The sequence below is a fragment of the Pleurodeles waltl genome, chromosome 3_1 (assembly GCF_031143425.1).
Source record: "Pleurodeles waltl isolate 20211129_DDA chromosome 3_1, aPleWal1.hap1.20221129, whole genome shotgun sequence".
NCBI classification, from domain to species: Eukaryota; Metazoa; Chordata; class Amphibia; order Caudata; family Salamandridae; genus Pleurodeles; species Pleurodeles waltl.
The window spans coordinates 1,213,416,766-1,213,435,706 of record NC_090440.1 but is presented as its reverse complement, the minus strand read 5'-3'; the positions used below and the strand labels follow the sequence as shown (position 1 = coordinate 1,213,435,706).

The following is an 18,941-nucleotide window of genomic DNA, read 5'->3' as shown; positions in this document are numbered from 1 at the left end:
GACCGCCGAGTTACCGCCGCAGTGAAGACCGCCGACCGCGGCGGTATGCCGCTGTGCGCATTCTGACCGCTGGGAGCGTACCGCCGGAAAACCGCCAGCAGCCACTGGCGGTCGGCGGGAAAGTGGAGACTGGTCAACCTACACCGCCACGCCAGCAGAACACCGCCCACAGAATTACGACCCACATTTCTGTGTGGCGGTCTTCTGTTGGCAGTCTTCTGTTGGCGGTCACCTCCCCATGGCTCCTGTCACCTCCCGGAGGACCAACGCACAAGGTAAGTTGATCGTCCGTGAGGGGAGGGGGTGGGGGGGTGTTGTGTGATGTGTGCGTGCATGGGGGTGTGCGTGGGAGTGTGTAGAGGGGGTGTGTGAGTGCGTGCATGCGGGCGGGGAGTGCTGCTGTGCCTATGGGCAATGTGTGTAGTTTGGCGGGTGCGCATGTCGGCATGTATGTGTGCGGGTATGTGTCCCCGTTGTGTATGTGTGTGTGTAGGGGGTGTGTATATGTGCATGTAGGGGGTGTGTGCATGTCGGGGTGCGTGTATGTGCATGTCGGGGTGGGGGTGGGGAGGGGGTTCGTACCACCTCAGGGGGGTGGAGGGTGTGGGGGGAGGACTCGGGGGGGCAGTGGGGGGTGGGGGAGACCCCTATCAGTGCCAGGGAAGGAATTCCCTGGCCCCGATAGTGCCTACCGCCATGGTTCGCATGGCGGTTCCCGACTGCCAGAAACCGCGGCGGTAAGCAGGGTCATGATACCGTTGGCGGTCTTGGGTCGACCGCCGGACCGGAGTGCGCAGACTCCAGCCCGTCGGTCATGACCGCCGTGGCTGTCGGAGTGGGGAAGTGGCGGTCGGTCGCGGCGGGGACCGCCGCGGTCAGAATGCCATTTTTAATACCGCCGGTCTGTTCGCGGTCCGACCGCCGTCTCTCCGCCGACCGCCAAGGTCAGAATGAGGGCCTATATCTAGAGACAGATAACTCACCAACCCTTCCATCCTCCCCTTTCAGTGATTGGACTGTATCCATTGATAAGATCCCAAGTCTAGGAATCTGCACACTTTCTACCAATATGTTTTTGGGGCTGTGCGTCTGGGAGCGTGGGCATTCTCAAAAGCAACTGATGTCAGCAAGCTTGAATGCACCTATAAAGACCCTCCACATAATTTTCTGAACGTAAAACTGTCAGTGGCACCGCTTTCGGAGACACAGAAACATTGCTGAAAACATTTCTGGATCCAGTGTGATGCCAGTGGAATACGCAAAAGTTGAGGCATCTCCAGCTAAATAGAGTTTCTACCAGAAAGAACATTACCAAAGGTACATAATGTGATCTTTATGTTCATCAGCCCATTCTTTCAATTTGTGCAGCAAATATTTCAGAAAACGTGTCCCATCTGCGTCCAAGAGAATTGTTAGACTTATGTAGATTTATACCCCTTGTTTTTCCTTTACAGGTAAAACCATGATCAAAAAACCATCTCTGTTTAATTTATTTAATTTCAGATGAGCACAGTGATGGCATTATCCATGCCTGAAAATGTGTTCTAATTAGAAAGTTTGTTTTGTTGAACTCTGCAACCTCTGTTCAATTTGTCTTTCACTCAAAATTACTGGAAATGATTTGGGCAAAATAGCTAATCTATAGATTAATATTGTACTACGTCACATCAGTGGTGGCCATACGATGAAGACTAGGGAAAGTGGGACAGTTAACACATACATGCCTTTATCTGATTTATTGAGGCTTACACACAAAAATCTACTGATCTGTAATGTTTCATCCTTGTCCTTTATTGGATACTGGTTTAAATCTAAACTTTCTCCTTACAAAACCAACCATAAAATAACAATGGGATGCTCCCATCCAGCATAACAGGTGACTCAGTGTTTTTTGCCTAGTGGACTTTTTGTTTATCATTATTGTGAGGAAAATGCCTCTTTTTGCACGTTCATCCCCATATTTTTGGACTGATGCTGCTGGTTTTTCAGCTGTTAGTGCACTGAGGCCTGCTAACCAGACCTGAGTGCCAGTGGTCTAACCCTATAGAAACTGCACGACGAATTGGCTACACCCAATTGGCAAGGACTGACTACTTAAAAGTCCCTAGTATATGTACACGGGGCATGTAAGGCAGAGTGTCCACTTGGCTGCAGCACTGTTTGTGCCATCCTGGGTGCGACAAAGAAGAAAATGGCTCTTAGCCTGCCACTGCAGAATTGAAGGAGAATGCTTACACTGCCAGCTCAACTTTGCCATTCAAACCAATGGCAAAGCCACCCTTTCCCTTAACAATATATGTAAGTCTCCCATAAAGAAGGCCTTTATAGCCTTATGTCAGGGAGCTTCATATTGTTAAGTATGCCATGTATCTTTCATATGTCTTAACAGCAACACCTCCAAATTGTCATTTTGCTGTGGATAAGTTTGTAGTCCCATGGGCTAGCACAGGGTTTCCACTTGGAATCCCAGCCTTGCTAATTTTTTAATGGGACTACCTAACTGGGTCATGCAAGATATCAAATGAATTGTGGCATTGAACCTGACCTGATGCTTGGTCCACTTTAATGCCACAATTAAAGTTTAGCAAGGCTCTGGAATGCTGACAGTTTTCAGCCTGCCTGGAGAGAAATGAGAATGACTTCCAGGCTCAGGAACAATGGCAGTTACAGCAGAGCAACGTGTTGCCTCCTCCCATAGAATGGCCATTCAGGGTATTAGCTCAAAAGGTGAGCTTCAAGGGGAAGCCGCCTTTGTGAGGGAAGTAGGGATAACAGCCCTGAGCAGGATGCCTTATGTTCCTGCAGACTAAGTGGAGATAGGGCCAGAGAGGGAAAACACGCCCCAAACCATTTTTTCCCATGTGCGTGTAGCTCTCTGGTAGCCACACTTCTCAGGTGGGCTACCACGCTCCTGGCGACTGAAGAAGGATCGTACCATCTTGAAAGGAGCATGAATGTTGCACTTTGGAATAGCCAGATACCACACATTACAGGAAACCAAGGTAGGAGGTGACCCAGTAGCCCATTGGCTAGTGACCACGTGGTCCCCTGAGGGCTCTTTCCTGGGATTAATATGGTACCCCTGACACTCTGTCCCACGGATCACATTTTATTTGGTGAGAGGACCGAAGGAGTGCCAAGTTATATTTGGAATCTTACAAAGAGAGGCTGCACTGTTGGAAAAACTGCACCCGCTGAACTTTGGACTAATATAGTTTGGTCTGTGCTTGTAGCTCCTGGCTTAGGGAAAAGTTGATTCACAGCCCGATCAAAGCAGTTACTCCAAGGATCAGTTGGTTGATCTCCAGCTCCAGGGACACAAGAGCTGAAGAAGACCAAACTGACAAGTCGTTCGCCACTGCAGATGTTTTTCCACTGGCAGTCGTCAGGCACCCAAAAGGACAAATCTGAGAGAGCTAAATGTTGCACCTGAGTCTGCCCATCCTGGGAGTGCTATCCAAAACCGGATTTGTTGCACCCAAGGGACACTAGTCCCCACCAAAGGATTTGACCCAAACCGCAGTGCAAGGAGACCAGTAGTCTAGCATCAGCTAGTCTGCTACTGCAGCATAGAGGAATTAAAGGGGCCCGATCTCTGTGGCGAAAGTCATCCTGCTTTGCCCATGGACTGAGGGGCAACCACAAAGACACCCCACAACCGGAGCATCCTCTGACCATCATTTGCTTATATCCTCAACATCAGGACCCCTCCACTGATGTGTATAGCAGTCATCCTGTAAAGTTTGGAACTTACCTTAAAAACGCTCTGGTGGTCAGGTAACTGCCCAAAGTGTCCACTCTGGCCCACTGTCCAGTCAGAATTGGTTGCCCAGTCCAGGCTGGAGTAGTCAAACTAACTTTTCCAAACTTTTCAAAAGTTTACAAACTTTTTGTTGACCAATGCTTGTTTGAGGTTGCATTTAAAAGTGATATCTACTAAAATCTGCATCTCCAGAACCAAGCAGTGGATTTTGTTCATCAAGGTCTCTAAAAGCTCATAAAAATATAGAGGGTCATTCTGACCCTGGCGGCCGGTGGCCGCCAGGGCCACCGACCACGGGAGCACCGCCGACAGGCTGGCGGTGCTCCAATGAGCATTCTGACCGCAGCGGTTCAGCCACGGTCAGAAGCGGAAAGTCAGCGGTCTCCCGCTGACTTTCCGCTGCTCATTGGAATCCTCCATGGCTGCGGAGCGCGCTCCGCAGCCATGAGGATTCTGACCCCCCCCTACCGCCATCCAGTTCATGGCGGGAAAGCCGCCATGAACAGGATGGCGGTAGGGGGGGTCGCGGGGCCCCTGGGGGCCCCTGCCGTGCCCATGCCAATGGCATGGGCACGGCAGGGGCCCCCGTAAGAGGGCCCCAAAATGTATTTCACTGTCTGCCTTGCAGACAGTGAAATACGCGACGGGTGCAGTAGCACCCGTCGCACCTTCCCACTCCGCCGGCTCGATTACGAGCCGGCATCCTCGTGGGAAGGTCGTTTTCCCCTGGACTGGCGGGCGGTTTAACTGGAACCGCCCGCCAGCCCAGGGGAAAACTCGTAATACCCGCCGCGGTCTTTTGACCGCGGCGCGGTAATTTGGAGGGCGGGATCCTGGCGGGCGGCCTCCGCCGCCCGCCAGGGTCATAATGAGGCCCATAATCTATTTTTATAAATTGGTGGCCAATTTATTTCGTGTTGTGCATCTTAATTTAGTTGTTTGGTGCTGTTAATGTTTTACACTAAGGCCCATATTTATACTTTTTGACGATACAACTGCGCCAACGCAGTTGTGCGTCAAAATTTGTACTGCCAGCTAACGCCATTCCATCGCGCCATGCGGGCGCCTTATTAATGGAATGACGTTAGCCGGCGCTGCGGACTGGTGTGCGTCAAAAAAATGACTCACACCAGGCAGCGCCGGCGTATGGGAACATGGGGGTTGTGCGTCAAAAAATGATGCACGTCAGGTCTGAGGCAAAAATCAGGCCTCAAACCGGATTTGCATCATTTATTTTTTTTACGCCCAACCTCCATTGACATGACTCCTGTCTTAGCAAAGACAGGAGTCATGCCCCCTTGCCCAATGGCCATGCCCAGGGGACTTATGTCCCCTGGGCATGGTCATTGGGCATAGTGGCATGTAGGGGGGCCCAAATCAGGCCCCCCATGCCACAAACAAATCGGAAAAAAATACTTACCCGAACTTACCTTTACTTCCCTGGGATGGGTCCCTCCATCCTTGGGTGTCCTCCTGGGATGGGCAAGGGTGGCAGGGGGTGTCCCTGGGGGCAGGGGAGGGCACCTCTGGGCTCCTTCCGAGCCCACAGGTCCCTTAACGCCTGCCCTGACCCAGGCGTTAAAAAACGGTGCACATCAGGCTGTGCGCCGTTTTTTAAGGCCCACCCCCTCCTGTGTGTCAAAATGACGCCAGAGTATAAATAAGGGGCACAGGCCTTAAAGTCATTTTTTGGAAGGGAACGCCTACCTTGCATATAATTAACGCAAGGCTGGTTCCCCCTTCCAAAAAATGACGCACATGGTGGAATTTTGACACCCTGGGGGTCGGACGTCAAAGTATAAATATGGGGCAGGGTTTGCGCCGATTGTGCGTCAAAGATTTTGACGCACATTCGGCGCAAACAGAGTATAAATATGCCCCTAAATTCCTTTGCCAAGTCTTAGTGCTCACAGCCACATCTAGCCAGGGTTGAGCTTAAGGTTAAGTAAGCGAGCCTGACTGGACTGGACTGGGATCTCAGAGAAGAAAGATGAACTGGACAAAGCCCTTATAACCTAGGAAGAGGCAAGGAAAGCCCAGCCTCTGCTGGAGGATAAGATTACCATGAGATTGGGGATGAGGACAATGGCAATCATATCTCTGAATCAGATGGGGACAGGCAAGTGTGTTCCACGCAAATCATTAAAGGCATGACTCCCTGACTGGGAGCGAGAGGAGCTCCACATCACTAAGGAGACCAGAGGACCTAGAGGCCCAGTTAAGCCTCTTGGAGATTCAGTAGAGGAAGCTGGCCCTAGAAGAAAAAAGACTGGCCCTTGAGAGAAGGGTCAAACTGGGGATGAAACCTTAAGGATATGGTAGCATCAACAGAAAGGCAGAGGCAACTACAGAGGGTGCCCATGATCCCAGGTTCCTCAAGGGTATTGTTCTCAAATATGTAGAGGGTGATGACATAGATAATTGGCTGGCATAGGATGAGAAACGTGGGTGCACACAAGGAGGCAGAGTCTTATTCCCACATGAGGGAGGCACTAATTGAGCTCTTTGGTCTCAACCTAGATGAGTATAGACAAACAATTAGGAGCACACAAAAGAGAGCAACACAGACATGGGCTGATTTTGTTGGTGCCTCTGTGAAGTCACTGGATTAGGGGTAACAAGTTAGATACCTGTAAGGGCTTATTGAGTTTAATGGTTAAATAATACATACCAATTGCACCTCAGAGACAATACACCAGCATCTGGTAGATTCCAAGTTATCTAGCTCTAGAGAGCAGAGGAAGATGGCTGATAAGTGGGTATGCAATAGGGTGCCTAGAAAGTCCTCAGGTGGTGAACACCAGAGGAGAGAGGAGGCCAATCCTCAGGGGAAAGATGGGGGCAAATTAAAAAGTCAAGAAGCCCAAAGACACCCTTCTTTTTGGGAGGGGAGCCCAGAGCCACATCCCTAGCAAAGAGCAGGGAGTATCAGGGAAGAATTATGATCCTTCGAAGGCTGAGGTGTGCTATTGCTAGGGCACTAAACTGGTCCCTCCAAAGAGGACTTGAGCCAGAGACAAAAAAGGTATACCATTTTTGAGGGCCTGAGATAGTTGGCTGTCAAACAGGAGGAAGATGTCAGTGGTACCAATAAGGTATACTGGGAGGAAGGAATCCAGTACAGTGAGGCAGGGGACTCCAATCCAGGGGCAACCAGGAGATTGGTGTTCCCCCAACAGTACAGAAAATTCTTACTTAACCAGGCCCATGACCCCTCCTAAGCTGGGCATCTGGGGCACACCAAAACCTCCTTTTACTGGCCCCAGATGTCACAAAAGATGAAGGAGTTTTGTCGCTCCTGTACCACCTGCCAGGCCAGTGGCAAGGCAGGTGGTAAGCCAGAGTTTCCTTTGAAACCACTTCCTCTGGTGAGGACTTCCTTTGAGAGGGTGGGGATTGATATTGTTGGTCCCCTAGACCCACCAACTGCATCTAGGCATAATTTTATCCTGGCGGTTGTGTACCATGCTACTAGGTATGCAGAAGCTACAGTCCTTAGAGTAGTCACTGCTCCTGCAGTAGGTAGAGCCCTACTTAGTATTTTTACCAGGGTTACATTTCCTAAGGAGGTCATCTCAGATAGAGGAACTCATTTTATATCTGTTTATCTGAAAGCAATGTGGGATGAGTGTGGAGTGACCTATAAATTCCTTACCATACCCAATGTAATGGCCCTTTTGAAAGGTTCATCAAGACCATAAAAGGCATGATCATGGGTTTACCCGAGAAACTCAGGAGAAGATAGGATGTTCCTCTCTTATGCCTCTTGTTTGCCTACAGAGAGGTTTCACAGAAGGGAGTTGGTTTCAGTCTCCTTGAACTACTCTTTGGATACCCTGTCAGGGGGCCTTTACATTTGGTCAGATAAGGTTTGGGAGAGACCTCTCAATAAGTGCAACCATGACATCCTACAGTATATATTTGGCCTCCGCTCCAGAATGGCTGAATACATGAAAAAGGCTAACAAAAAGCTTTGAGGCCAACCAGGAGCTTGTCAAGCACTACCATGACCAGCGGTCTACTATGGTTGAGTACCAGCCTGGATAGTTGTGTCGGACTTAAAGCTAGTAGGATTCAGAACCCTCCAAGACAAATGGACTAGACCATACCCCATCTTGGAAAAGAAGGGATAAGTTATATACTTGACGTGCTATGGTACTGCAGAGAACCCTCATAGGGTGATATATGTGAATAGGCTCAAACTACATCATGCCAGAGTAGGTCTTTTAATGCTCATGATGGCAGATGATGGAGAACAGTAAAAAAGTGAACTTCTAAGATGCATGATGTCAATCATTGTCAGAGATGGTTCAGTGGAGGGAGTAGTTATCTCTTCCACTCTGACAATTCAGCAACAGGAAGACTGTTACAACGTCCCTGGACAGTTTGGACTGTTTTCCTTGACCTCAGGTTTGGCAACATGGTAACATGGTGCACACTTGGTGTGGACACAGGTAACAGTTTACTTGTCAAAATTAAAATGTACAGTTTGTCTGACCAGGAAAAGGCTACCATTAAAACTGGTGTTGCAAATATGCTAGAGTTGGGGTGATAGAGACCTCTAAAAGTCCATGGCCAACCAAGTGGTAAAATTCTGTGTGAACCACAGAGTTCCAAATGCAGTCACCAAGACCGATGCTCACCCCATAGCCAGAGCTGCTGAGGAATACCATTTCCCTACAGGATATGGACTTCTCAATGGAACACAGACCTGGGACTGACCATGCCAGTGCAGATGGCCTTTGCAGGTTTTTTCACTTAAATAATGAGAATCAACAAGAAAAGGGTTAAGTTGCTCACCACCTTTCATCTGGAGGGGGTCCATGTAAGGGAATATGTATTTTTGCATGTTCATCTCCACATTTATGGACTGATAAACTGTTTTTTTACTCTGAGAGTGCATTGAGGCCTGCAAACCAGACCTCATTGCCAGTGTTATACCTACATAACAATTGTTGATTAGGCTGTACCCAATTGACAAGGAATGACTTACTTATATGTCCCTAGTTTATGGAACCCAGGGTATCCAGGACATGTAAGGCAGAGTGTCCGCTCAGGGCTGCAGCACTGTTTGTGCCACACTGGGTGTGACATTAGAAAATGGCTTCCAGCCTGCCACTGCTGACTGGAAGGACAGTGTTTACACTGCCAGCTCGGCTTTGCCATTCAAACTAATGGCAAAGCCACTCTTTCCCTGAACAATATATGTAATTCTCCCTTAAGGAAGGGCTATAAAGCTCTATATCAGGGAGCTGTGTATTATGTGTGTCATATATATTTTTTATGTCGTAACAGCAACAATTCCAAATAGTTGTTTTGCTGTGGAGTTATCGGTTGGATTCCCAGCCTGGCTAAGTTCTGAATGGGACTACTTAACTGTGTAATGTAAGGTATCAAATTAATCGTGGCATTGAACCCAACCTGATGCCCAGGTATGATTTAGCACCACATGTAAAGTTTAGCAACTTTTAGAAGGTTGCCACTCTGTACTCCAGCTAGCCCAGTGGCCTTGCAAAGGCCCTGGCACACAGACTGCTTTCTGCCCACCTGGGTAGATAGGTAAATGACTCCCAGGTTTAGAGACAAATGCAGGCACCACAGAGGGAGGTGTGCCTTTCTTTCCAGGTTGGCCAATCAGCATGTTAATCCAAAAGGTGCTTAAAGGGGGAAGCTGCCTTTGTGAGGGAAGTAGTGATAACACCCTTGACCAGAATACCTTTTGTTCCTGCTGACAAAGTGCAGACAGGACCAGAGAGAAAAAACTGACCCTAAAACCGGTTTATCCATGAGCATGTAGCCTTCTGGTAGCCACACCTCTAAGGTGGACTACCAAGATCCTGGCGACTGAAGAAGGGTTGTGCCATCTTGAAAGGGTCAAGAATGTTGAGCTCTGCGGTGGCCAGGTGCCACATATCACAGGAAACTTGTCACTAGGTAGGAGGGGACCCAGTGGTCCTTTCGCTACTGACCGTGTGGTCTCCTCAGTGCTCTTCCTGGGATAAATACAGCACCTGTGACCCCCTGCCCCTCAGATCATGTTGGATTTGGTGAGGGGACTGAAAGAGGACTGCCAGGCTGCCCTTGAAATCGCACAAAGAGAGGCTGCGCCATCGGAAGGACTGCATTTTAGGCCGGTAAAGTTTGCACTGTGCCTGTGGCTCCTAGTTCAAGAATAGTTGATTTCTGGCCCCGGATCAAAGTGTAGACTGGACCCAGGTACACAAGTGATGAAGAAGCCTTGGTAGCCACTGCAGATATTTTGCCGGTACCAGTTGCTGGGTGCCCAAAAGGGCAAATCTGAGCTTGTCAAAAGTTGCACCAGAGCCTGCCCGACTCAGGAGTGGTGTCTAAGACCAGATTTGTCACACCCAAAGAACATTAGCGCCGACCTAAAGATTTTTCTGCAACCAGAGAGCAACAAGACCAGTAGCCTAGCATTGGTTGGTCTGCTAGTGCAACGTAGAGGACTTCTAAAGGGACCCCAATCTCTGTGGGGAAAGCCGCCTCACTTCACCAGTGGACCAAGAAGTAACCACAAAAAAAAAACCATTGACCGAAATACAACCAAAGCATCCTTTGAGCATCTTTTCTCAATGTCCTCAGCATCAGGACCACTCCGTTGATGTCTATGGCGGTCTTCATGTAAAGTTTGGAACTTGCCTTAAAAATGTTCTGGTGGCCAGGTAACTGTCCAAAGTGTCCGCTCTGGCCTCCTAGACCTCTGTCCAGTCAGAATTCATCATCCAACCAGGGCCATAGTAGTAGAGCTAACTTTTCTGAACTTTACAAAAGTTTCCAAACTTTTGGTTGACCGATGCTTGTTTGCAGTTGCATTTAAAAGTGAAAATATCTTTTAAAATCCAGATCTCCAGAACCCTGAAATTGATTTTGTTAATCAAGATCTCTAAAAGTTCATAAAAATATATTCTATTGTTATACATTGGTGTCCAATTTCTTTTTTGTTGTGTGACTTTCTTATTTTGTTGTGTGGTGCTGTTAAACGCTTTACACTAAGTTTCTTTGCTTGCATCCCCAGCTACCTATGTTTGAGCTTAAGTTTAAGTAACCAAGCCAGACTGGACACAAGACAGTATTTGAGAGTGTACTGCATGATGAGACCCCGCAGCTATATTATATAGTACACCTAGATCCTCACAATTATCATTTACCGGATTTGTCCAGGCTCTGTCTCTTGCATGCCTCCTTCATGAACAAAAATTACTATAACCCCAGAGTTCATGAAATCAGGGTCGGGAATCTCTCTGGCAGTGGGTCCCACTGGGAATAAGCTGAAGCAGGAATTCCCCCCACCCCAGAATACTTCTGCAGCCAACTCTTAATGAGGGCCAGAGGAAATGTATCAGCATTGCCCCTTCTGAAAATGTTGTTCCTATGTAGGCACTGAAATTATCGCCCTTGTAAACTCCATATCAGAATTAGCATTTATTGAAGAGAGAACTACAAGAAAGATCCTTCATCTGCTATATTCTTGATAGAGAAATCTTAGCTTCCTTTAGAAGGCGCATGCCACCCCAAAATGCTTATATATCAGGGGTGCGGCTTGCACCGAGATGGGGTAGCGTTGTCTTTGTGGCTTTCCTTTCCTTCCCCTTATTTATCACTTTATTTCACGATGCCCTGGATCTATCCTGGTGTGGAAGAAGGTGAAACTCAATGAATGTAGCCACGAGGAGCGGATATCTGTTGTGACATTCTTTTAGCAATTTTGGTGGAAGAATGATAAAGCTTGAAAACCAGGAGCCCCAGTAAGGGCTTGGCATCACATAGAGGCATGTAGAGTGGCAAGGACAAGTTATATGTCTTGGTTGGGGAGGGGATCTCCTTGGAATAAAAAGCACAGTGAAACTGATGAAGGGGTCGGTTTCACAGACAGAGGAGTGATCCTTGTAATTAGAGGACCTGTACAAGAGTACAATCTCTTCAATGGATCAGGTGAAGAAGAGCTCATGGGTACTGTCTGCTGGGGCAAAGCAGCAGAGATTTGGACTTTGCACCAGAGAGGAAGATAAAGACCTCACCCATGCCAACAGTGAAGGAAAGCAGGAGGTGTGCTAGGCAGCAATAAGCATGGATTTAGTGCCACATGAAATGGAACCTGCACTCAGACAGTTGTTAACAGGCTAAACCACAGATAATAAATCCAGCGCTTGGGAGGCCCCCACCTCTCTGCCAAATCAAAATTGACTAAAGGTGATACAGACTTTTTGCAGACCTTCCTCAGGGAGATCAAGATTGATGTTGGCACCATCAGAACAGGCTTCAAATCCCTTTTTAAGGAGCTTAAGGGAAATCTGGACGTGCCATGAACCATAGTAGATGATTTAGAGAAAACAGGTAGAGACCACCTAATGATTGTTTTTTTAAATCTTGGTTTATATGGGTGGTTGGAACCTTCAAATTGGCTTTTCCAGTGGGAGTCAGGTTCAATACTTAGGGCCTGATTTAGATGTCGGGGGATGGAATACTCCATCACAAATGTCTTGTCCGCTCTATTACAATCTCCATAGGATATAATTGGATTGTAATACGGGGGACAGGATATCCATCACGTTTGTGACGGAGTATTTTCCACTGCTGACATTTAAACCAGGCCTTTAGTTTAGTTTGTGTTTTTTTTGTTTGTTTTATAACTGGAGCTAAAGGGGTTTGAGGATATCCACTGGCAGATGAGAAGAGGGTATCGCTTGCTGTCAATAGCAAACATGGGATCCTACACAAGAAGCATTTCCCAATTTCTCATGCATATAATAGGGATATATCCGTATTTAAAGATGGTGAAAATATTTTTCGTGAATTTTAAAGGTTTAAATGCATTAGAACAGAAACTAGAGGTATTGGACTGCTGAAGGATGCCACACAAACAACTAAAGGAGCCAAATTTGTTGAAGTACCATTGAAGTAGTCTTAATTCCAAATGTTTTCCCAAATGGTGTTTCTCCTCACTTCCACCCAACACAAGGGGAAGTGTATGGATGAGTATTACTGTAGCTCTGAGTTTTAATGGGTAGGGCATGCTGACAGTGAGGGATGACAGAGGTGGACTGCTAACTCCAGTGCTTAGAAGAGGGAAAGATGAATGATGATACTGCCTGTAATCTTCAACTTGTTCCAGACAGTACTTTTCACAGTTTCTGTAACCCTACTTCGGAAATTTCAGGAGATGATAGACAGTTTCATGTGAGATGGTAAAGGGCCAAATAGCCAGAAGACAATACACCCAGGCTTCAAAGAAAAAGACACCGGGTCTCTCTAAAATGTAGAGATTTATCAGACTGCACAACTGTGCTATATAGTAGAATGAAGCAGGTCATAGACCGAAGAGCAGCTGTGCTTTGTAGATCACTTGATAGCTTGTTCTTGAATATACAAAGTTCCTTAGCTAGACAAGAAACCTAGATCCTGGGGGCTTTTTTTACCACCTGTTGAGTCATGTCAGTGGCAGTGATAAAGGCCAAAGTGGGGTTAAAGCCCTGCATTCTTCAAACCAATAATGGGCAATCTTATTTTGCCACTGAATACAATCCATTCCAAGTATAAAAGGCTGGGGGTACAGAAGGATTGGAGACCTTTTTTTGTAGGAAGGGATTAAGTCATTTGAAACACTAAAAAGGGAGTTTGAAATACTAAAAAGAGAACAATACCACTATTACCAAATATGACTATGGGACTCATCAGCAGGTTTTGTTGCAAGCTTGTAGAAAAAGGGACAAGAAGCTAATTCCAGAAATATGTAAGCTTCTTGTGATTAGGCAGGAAATGCAGAGGTTCTGGGTCAGAAGAGATGAGTGGAAGAATTCAGTCGCATACTATGAATAAAGCAAAAATAAGAAGAAATATTCATAAGAAAACCGAATGGTATGACTATGACTAGTGCTGCTGGCAGATAAGCTATGGTCCAAACAGTTGTATATTGGTACTACACCCCACCAAGATTACATATAAAGGACACTCTCAAAACCTAAAGAGGTTGGCGCCCAGGTATCTTAATACACCTGTTATGCCAATCTCCCTAGTGGTGGGCTACTGGGACGCAATAGATGTAATAGATGTTTGGTTGGCACATCAATGGCTAGATTCCTGGTATACACCTTACTGGGCATACCCAATAGACACATTTTCTCTCTATATTCTCTTCGGGGGTGATAAATATTGCAAGCTCTACGTGCAGAAAGACTGTAAAAGTCCTATGGGGCAAGACTAGAATACCCACCATTTAGGAATGGAGACCTAGATTGTGGAATTTGTTATGTATGGAGAAAGTAACACTGTGACTGTGATATAAACCACAGCATGTGAAACAGATGTGCACCTTTCCTAAGCTACTTATACATTTTTGAGGAGTAACTTATCCTCAATATCTAAAAGTGCTAAAAAACAAATATAGTGATAATGCAGATGTTACACCATGATGCTGGAAGCTTAGATAATAAACATGAGGTTGAGTACAAGATTGTTGGGTGGAACCACATAGTAGGATCAGTACTTAACTTAAGCTAGTGGTTGCCGGCTCATTTTTTTGGGACTTGTACTTTTTTTTGCCTCATCAGACACTGATTGAGAGCAAGAGAGGGAAAAACATACACAGGAGAATGAAGGAGGATGAGAAAATCTGAAAACTGCCACAAAGATAGAAACCAGGAACCTGAGAGAGAGAGTTCAAGGGACATGGAGTATCAGGTAGTGGTTAAAGATGCATGACGTTGATTCAAGATTACCCACCCTTAGTATTCGGAGTGACATCATTTAACAGCACCGACTGGCCGCATGCCACTGAGCAGAGTTTCGAACACTGGCACTCATTCTTTTACAATTAAACTCTGAGTACGACAACACACTTGTTTGTTACAAGCTCTTTTTGGGCCAGTGGATTTGGGGGTAGTGAAGTGTGGAACTCTTGTTCATGTTCTTCTTGACATTTGTATAAAGTTATGTTCTATTTTACCTCACTTACTAATAGATGTAAGCAATGGAAGGTGTTTTATGAAGAACAAATAATATTACGTAATACAGTAAAAGTACTTGGATAAGCCAGAAGTGTGCGGAATTGTTTGACTAAGAAGGCAAAGCTTCACTGGCCGTTGAAGCCCTGTAGGGCAAATAGTACTCCTTAGCACTCAATTCCTTCTAGTAGTTTAGGCAAGATACATTACGCCTATATTTCTAAAAGGTGCCTTAAGATAAAAGCTGTTTGTACTTGGAGTTTAAGACTAACTTATGTATATTATGCATGTTTCTATACATAAACAACAGGGGCCGTTGTTTCAGCAGTAATCTTGCAATTTTCCCCTTATTGATCCAAACCTTATCATGAAAGTTGTATTTCCATATTAAAATAACAGCTCTCTTTAAACTTGTTCTTTCACTATGTCTAACTAATTGTTTTCAGCAGTATTTCTCGATTTTCTTTTTATGAATAGAGACCCTTGGACAAGGCCAATTTACATATTTTTCTGCTGTTTGCTGGTTGTTTGGACGTAATTTGTATGACATATTAAAATATCCCATTGGATTAGTGGAGTCCTGTTGGGGAGGCACACCTGTTGAAGCTTGGTCATCTGCAAGATCTCTGGAGAAATGTGGTCTGTCAATACATATTGAAAGGTAGGATTTTTATGAAATTGGAATAATTTTAAATATACCAGATTTAATCACACTGTAGCCACTGTCAGTTCAATAACACACAAATGACTTTGTCATTTTGCCAAATTGGTACATGCAGCAGAAGTGACATTGCATACACTTGACCTCTCATGGCATCAAATCAAGTAAAATCCCTCAACAACGATTAACCATGAAATATTATTGTTTAATAATCAAGGCTAACAGGTGAAGAAACAGCAATTGCAAAAAGGCAAAAACCCATTAATCAAAACTGTTTTCAAAATACCAGTGAGTACTTGTATTGATGCTATCACTTGTGTTGCAAACAGCAACAGGGGGTAGCAATTGCTTCATCTGGATGACAAAGTTAAATTATATGTAAGAATTAATGATGTAGTAAATGATATATAAATATTGAAGAATTTATGTTATGCTGATTATGTGGGTTATGGTATGCTATGTAAGTGGTACTTCTGAGGGCAAGTACATCTCAGGGTTTACTGGTGCTGCACGATTATTGAGTTAATGGCTATGTTTTCAGAGCCTTAGTGGAAATTAATGTGATTTTCTTCTTGACCGTGCTTCGAAAGACTGTGTCAAAATAGGTTAATTTGTTTTCTGTAATCAAATATTGTATTGGTAAAAAAAACAAAAATGGGAAACAATCAGTTTAGCAGCAAAATGTATACTGAAAACCCATGCACTTTTGGTATTAGTGTATGTACTGAGTAATTATGGTAGAGTTGTACTTCAGTTTTAGATTTCTAAAAACATTTGTCCATTTTAATATAATGAAATACATTTTGCAAGAACCTTTTAAGTTACTGTGGCATTTTCATATAGTATTTATTTCTTGTCATTTCTATAGTGTTGTAAATATGCACTGATCGGTCAGTGGTCAGTAATGTTCTACAAAGGAATGTGTGTTGTTTTGGTTCAAAAACTGTGGGTCCATTACTGTCATCTCTGGGACCTTGTTGACAGCTGTGTTCATGAAGCTTATCTTTAATAAAGAGATTTTATTGTAGCACGTGGCGGTGTTATAAACAAAACAAAGTTGGCGATGAGCAGGAGTTCATCACTTGGACCCAGTTTAATATTCTATTGTGTGTGGTGTCTGGTGCACACCCTGAAGGTGTTGTACTTTTGTTGGGAGTGAAGGGCCCAGGGATTGAGCGCATATTAAGTGGTTCAGATTAACTGACTGGTGTGTGGCCTATGTAGAATTATTTGTCAGTGTTTAAACAGTACTTTGGATTATTCTGCAGCAGGAATTTGCTTAAGGCTGCTCATGTGGGTTTGGGGGCAGAAAGGGCTTGCCTAATCTCCCCCCGGGCTGATCGAGCGTCGGTGGTACAACCCACGACGTGGGCGAAATTTATTGGTGGATGGTTTAGTACGGGGTGGGATTGGGGGTTGGGTTTAAATGTAGTGGGACGGGTGTGGGTGGCCTCTTTGGCCGCTTTCACACCCAGGAGTAGGGGAGTGAATTGTTTTTGAGCCCTCCCTCTTAATTTTGTTTTTAGGGTATTTGTTCCAATTTAGTTTGTTGGTAATGATGGGGTAGGTTCATTATGGTAGTATTTTATTTTATTGTTTTAATACAGCAGGTCATTTATAGTTGTTTATTAGCTGCTGCTGGTAGGCAGGTCTGGCGTAGGTGGGTTTTATAGACATTTCTTGCAGGGGTAGGGGGTACGGATGCACAACTATGAGAGGTCAGGGATTTTTGAGAAAGACCAAAGGGAGGAAAAGCATAAGGTGGAAAACAGGGCAGATGGGCACTGGATTTATTGGTTCAAGATGGGGATGGGAAATGGCATTGCCGAGGGGTAAGTTTTATTAGAGGGTGAGGGTGGGGCTCAGGAAATGCCATTGTATTAGTAAGTTCTGGGTTAGCTTTACCCCTTTATTTTGGTGTGAGATTGGTGATTTCTGCGCTGTTTCACTCGATTTACCTGAGGGTGCCGCCAAAGCTCAGTTTGCCCGACGTTGGTTCAGTTGAAGTACAAGAACCGTGAGTGACTCTGTCCGCGATTGGGGACCTGCCCGTGCATACCTTATGTGCGCTTCTTCATGTGACTTGAGTGCAAGCTTGTACACAATCGCTGAGTGCAAAAGGAGCCTTTCTGTGCTCGTGCGACCCAAGCTCCAGCATTGGAGTTATTTTTCTACTCGGCTCGGCATTCATCACTCGTGGTGGAACTGTGAATTCTTCTCTTCTTACAGAATGAAACACATTCTACCTGGTGATTTTGGCCTCTAGCTCAGCCGGCACCTAGGGAAACCTGCCAAACCTGTGCATTTGTGAAAACTAGAGACCTAGGGGAATCGAAGATGGGCTGACTTGTGGGGCTCTGACCAGGTTCTGTTACCCAGAATCCTTTGCAAACCTCAAAATTTGGCTAAAAAAACAAGTTTTCCTCACATTTCTGTGACAGAAAGTTCTGGAATCTGAGAGGAGCCACAAATTTCCTTCCACCCAGCGTTCCCCCAAGTCTCCTGATAAAAATGATACCTCACTTGTGTGGGTAGGCCTAGCGCCTGCGACAGGAAACGCCCCAAAACACAACGTGGACAGATCCCATTTTTTGACAGAAAACAGAGGTGTTTTTTGCAAAGTGCCGACCTGTAGATATTGGCCTCTAGCTCAGCCGGCACCTAGGGAAACCTACCAAACCTGTGCATTTTTGAAAACTAGAGACCTAGGGGAATCCAAGATGGGGTGACTTGTGAGGCTCTGACCAGGTTCTGTTACCCAGAATCCTTTGCAAACCTCAAAATGTGGCCAAAAAAACACTTTTTCCTCTCATTTCGGTGACAGAAAGTTCTGGAATCAGAGAGGAGCCACAAATTTCCTTCCACCCAGCGTTTCCCCAAGCCTCCTGATAAAAATGGTACCTCACTTGTGTGGGTAGGCCTAGCGCCCACGAAAGGAAATGGCTCAAAACACAACGTGGACACATCAAAATGATCAAATACAAAACTACCTGTTTTTGCAGGGGGGCGCCTGCGATTTGGTCCTGGGCTCAGCAGCCTTCTAGAGAAAACCTACCAAACCAAGACATTTCTGAAAACTAAACACCCAAGGGAGTCCGGTGAGGTGTGACTTGCGTGGATCCCCCAATGTTTTCTTACCCAGAATCCTCAGTAAACCTCAAATTTAACTTAAAAATCAAATGTTCCCACATTTCTGTGTGGGATCACAGCACTGGGACACATTTCATACCACCAAATGTTCCCCTCAGTCTCCCGGTATAAATGATACCTCATTTGTGTAGGTGGGCCAAGTGCTTGTGGAAGGGAAGAGCCAAAAACATGTCGATATTGAGGGGGAACAAAGGGGGTCCAAAAGGGCAGTTTGCAAAAAAAAGATTTTAGGCTGACAAGTGCAGCAGAATTTTTATCGGTATAGATGAGACAATGTTGGGTGGTAGGAATTTTGTGGATTTTTGCAGATTCTGGAAGGTTCCATCACAAAAACGTGGAAAATGTGTGATTTCCAGCAAAGTTGGAGGATTGCAGGGGATTGTGGGTACAAAAATGGTGCGGGGTG

The 18,941-nt window shown here is 45.6% G+C and overlaps 1 protein-coding gene across 1 annotated transcript in view; it reads left to right on the top strand.

Annotated features, from left to right (window-relative positions):
• Positions 1-18,941, top strand: part of SIAE (sialic acid acetylesterase) — a 1,017,559-nt gene that overhangs the window by 621,549 nt on the left and 377,069 nt on the right. The window contains exon 5 of the mRNA XM_069224521.1: positions 15,202-15,385. Coding sequence (XP_069080622.1) covers positions 15,202-15,385 — 184 coding nt within the window. The remainder of the gene's footprint in view (positions 1-15,201; positions 15,386-18,941) is intronic.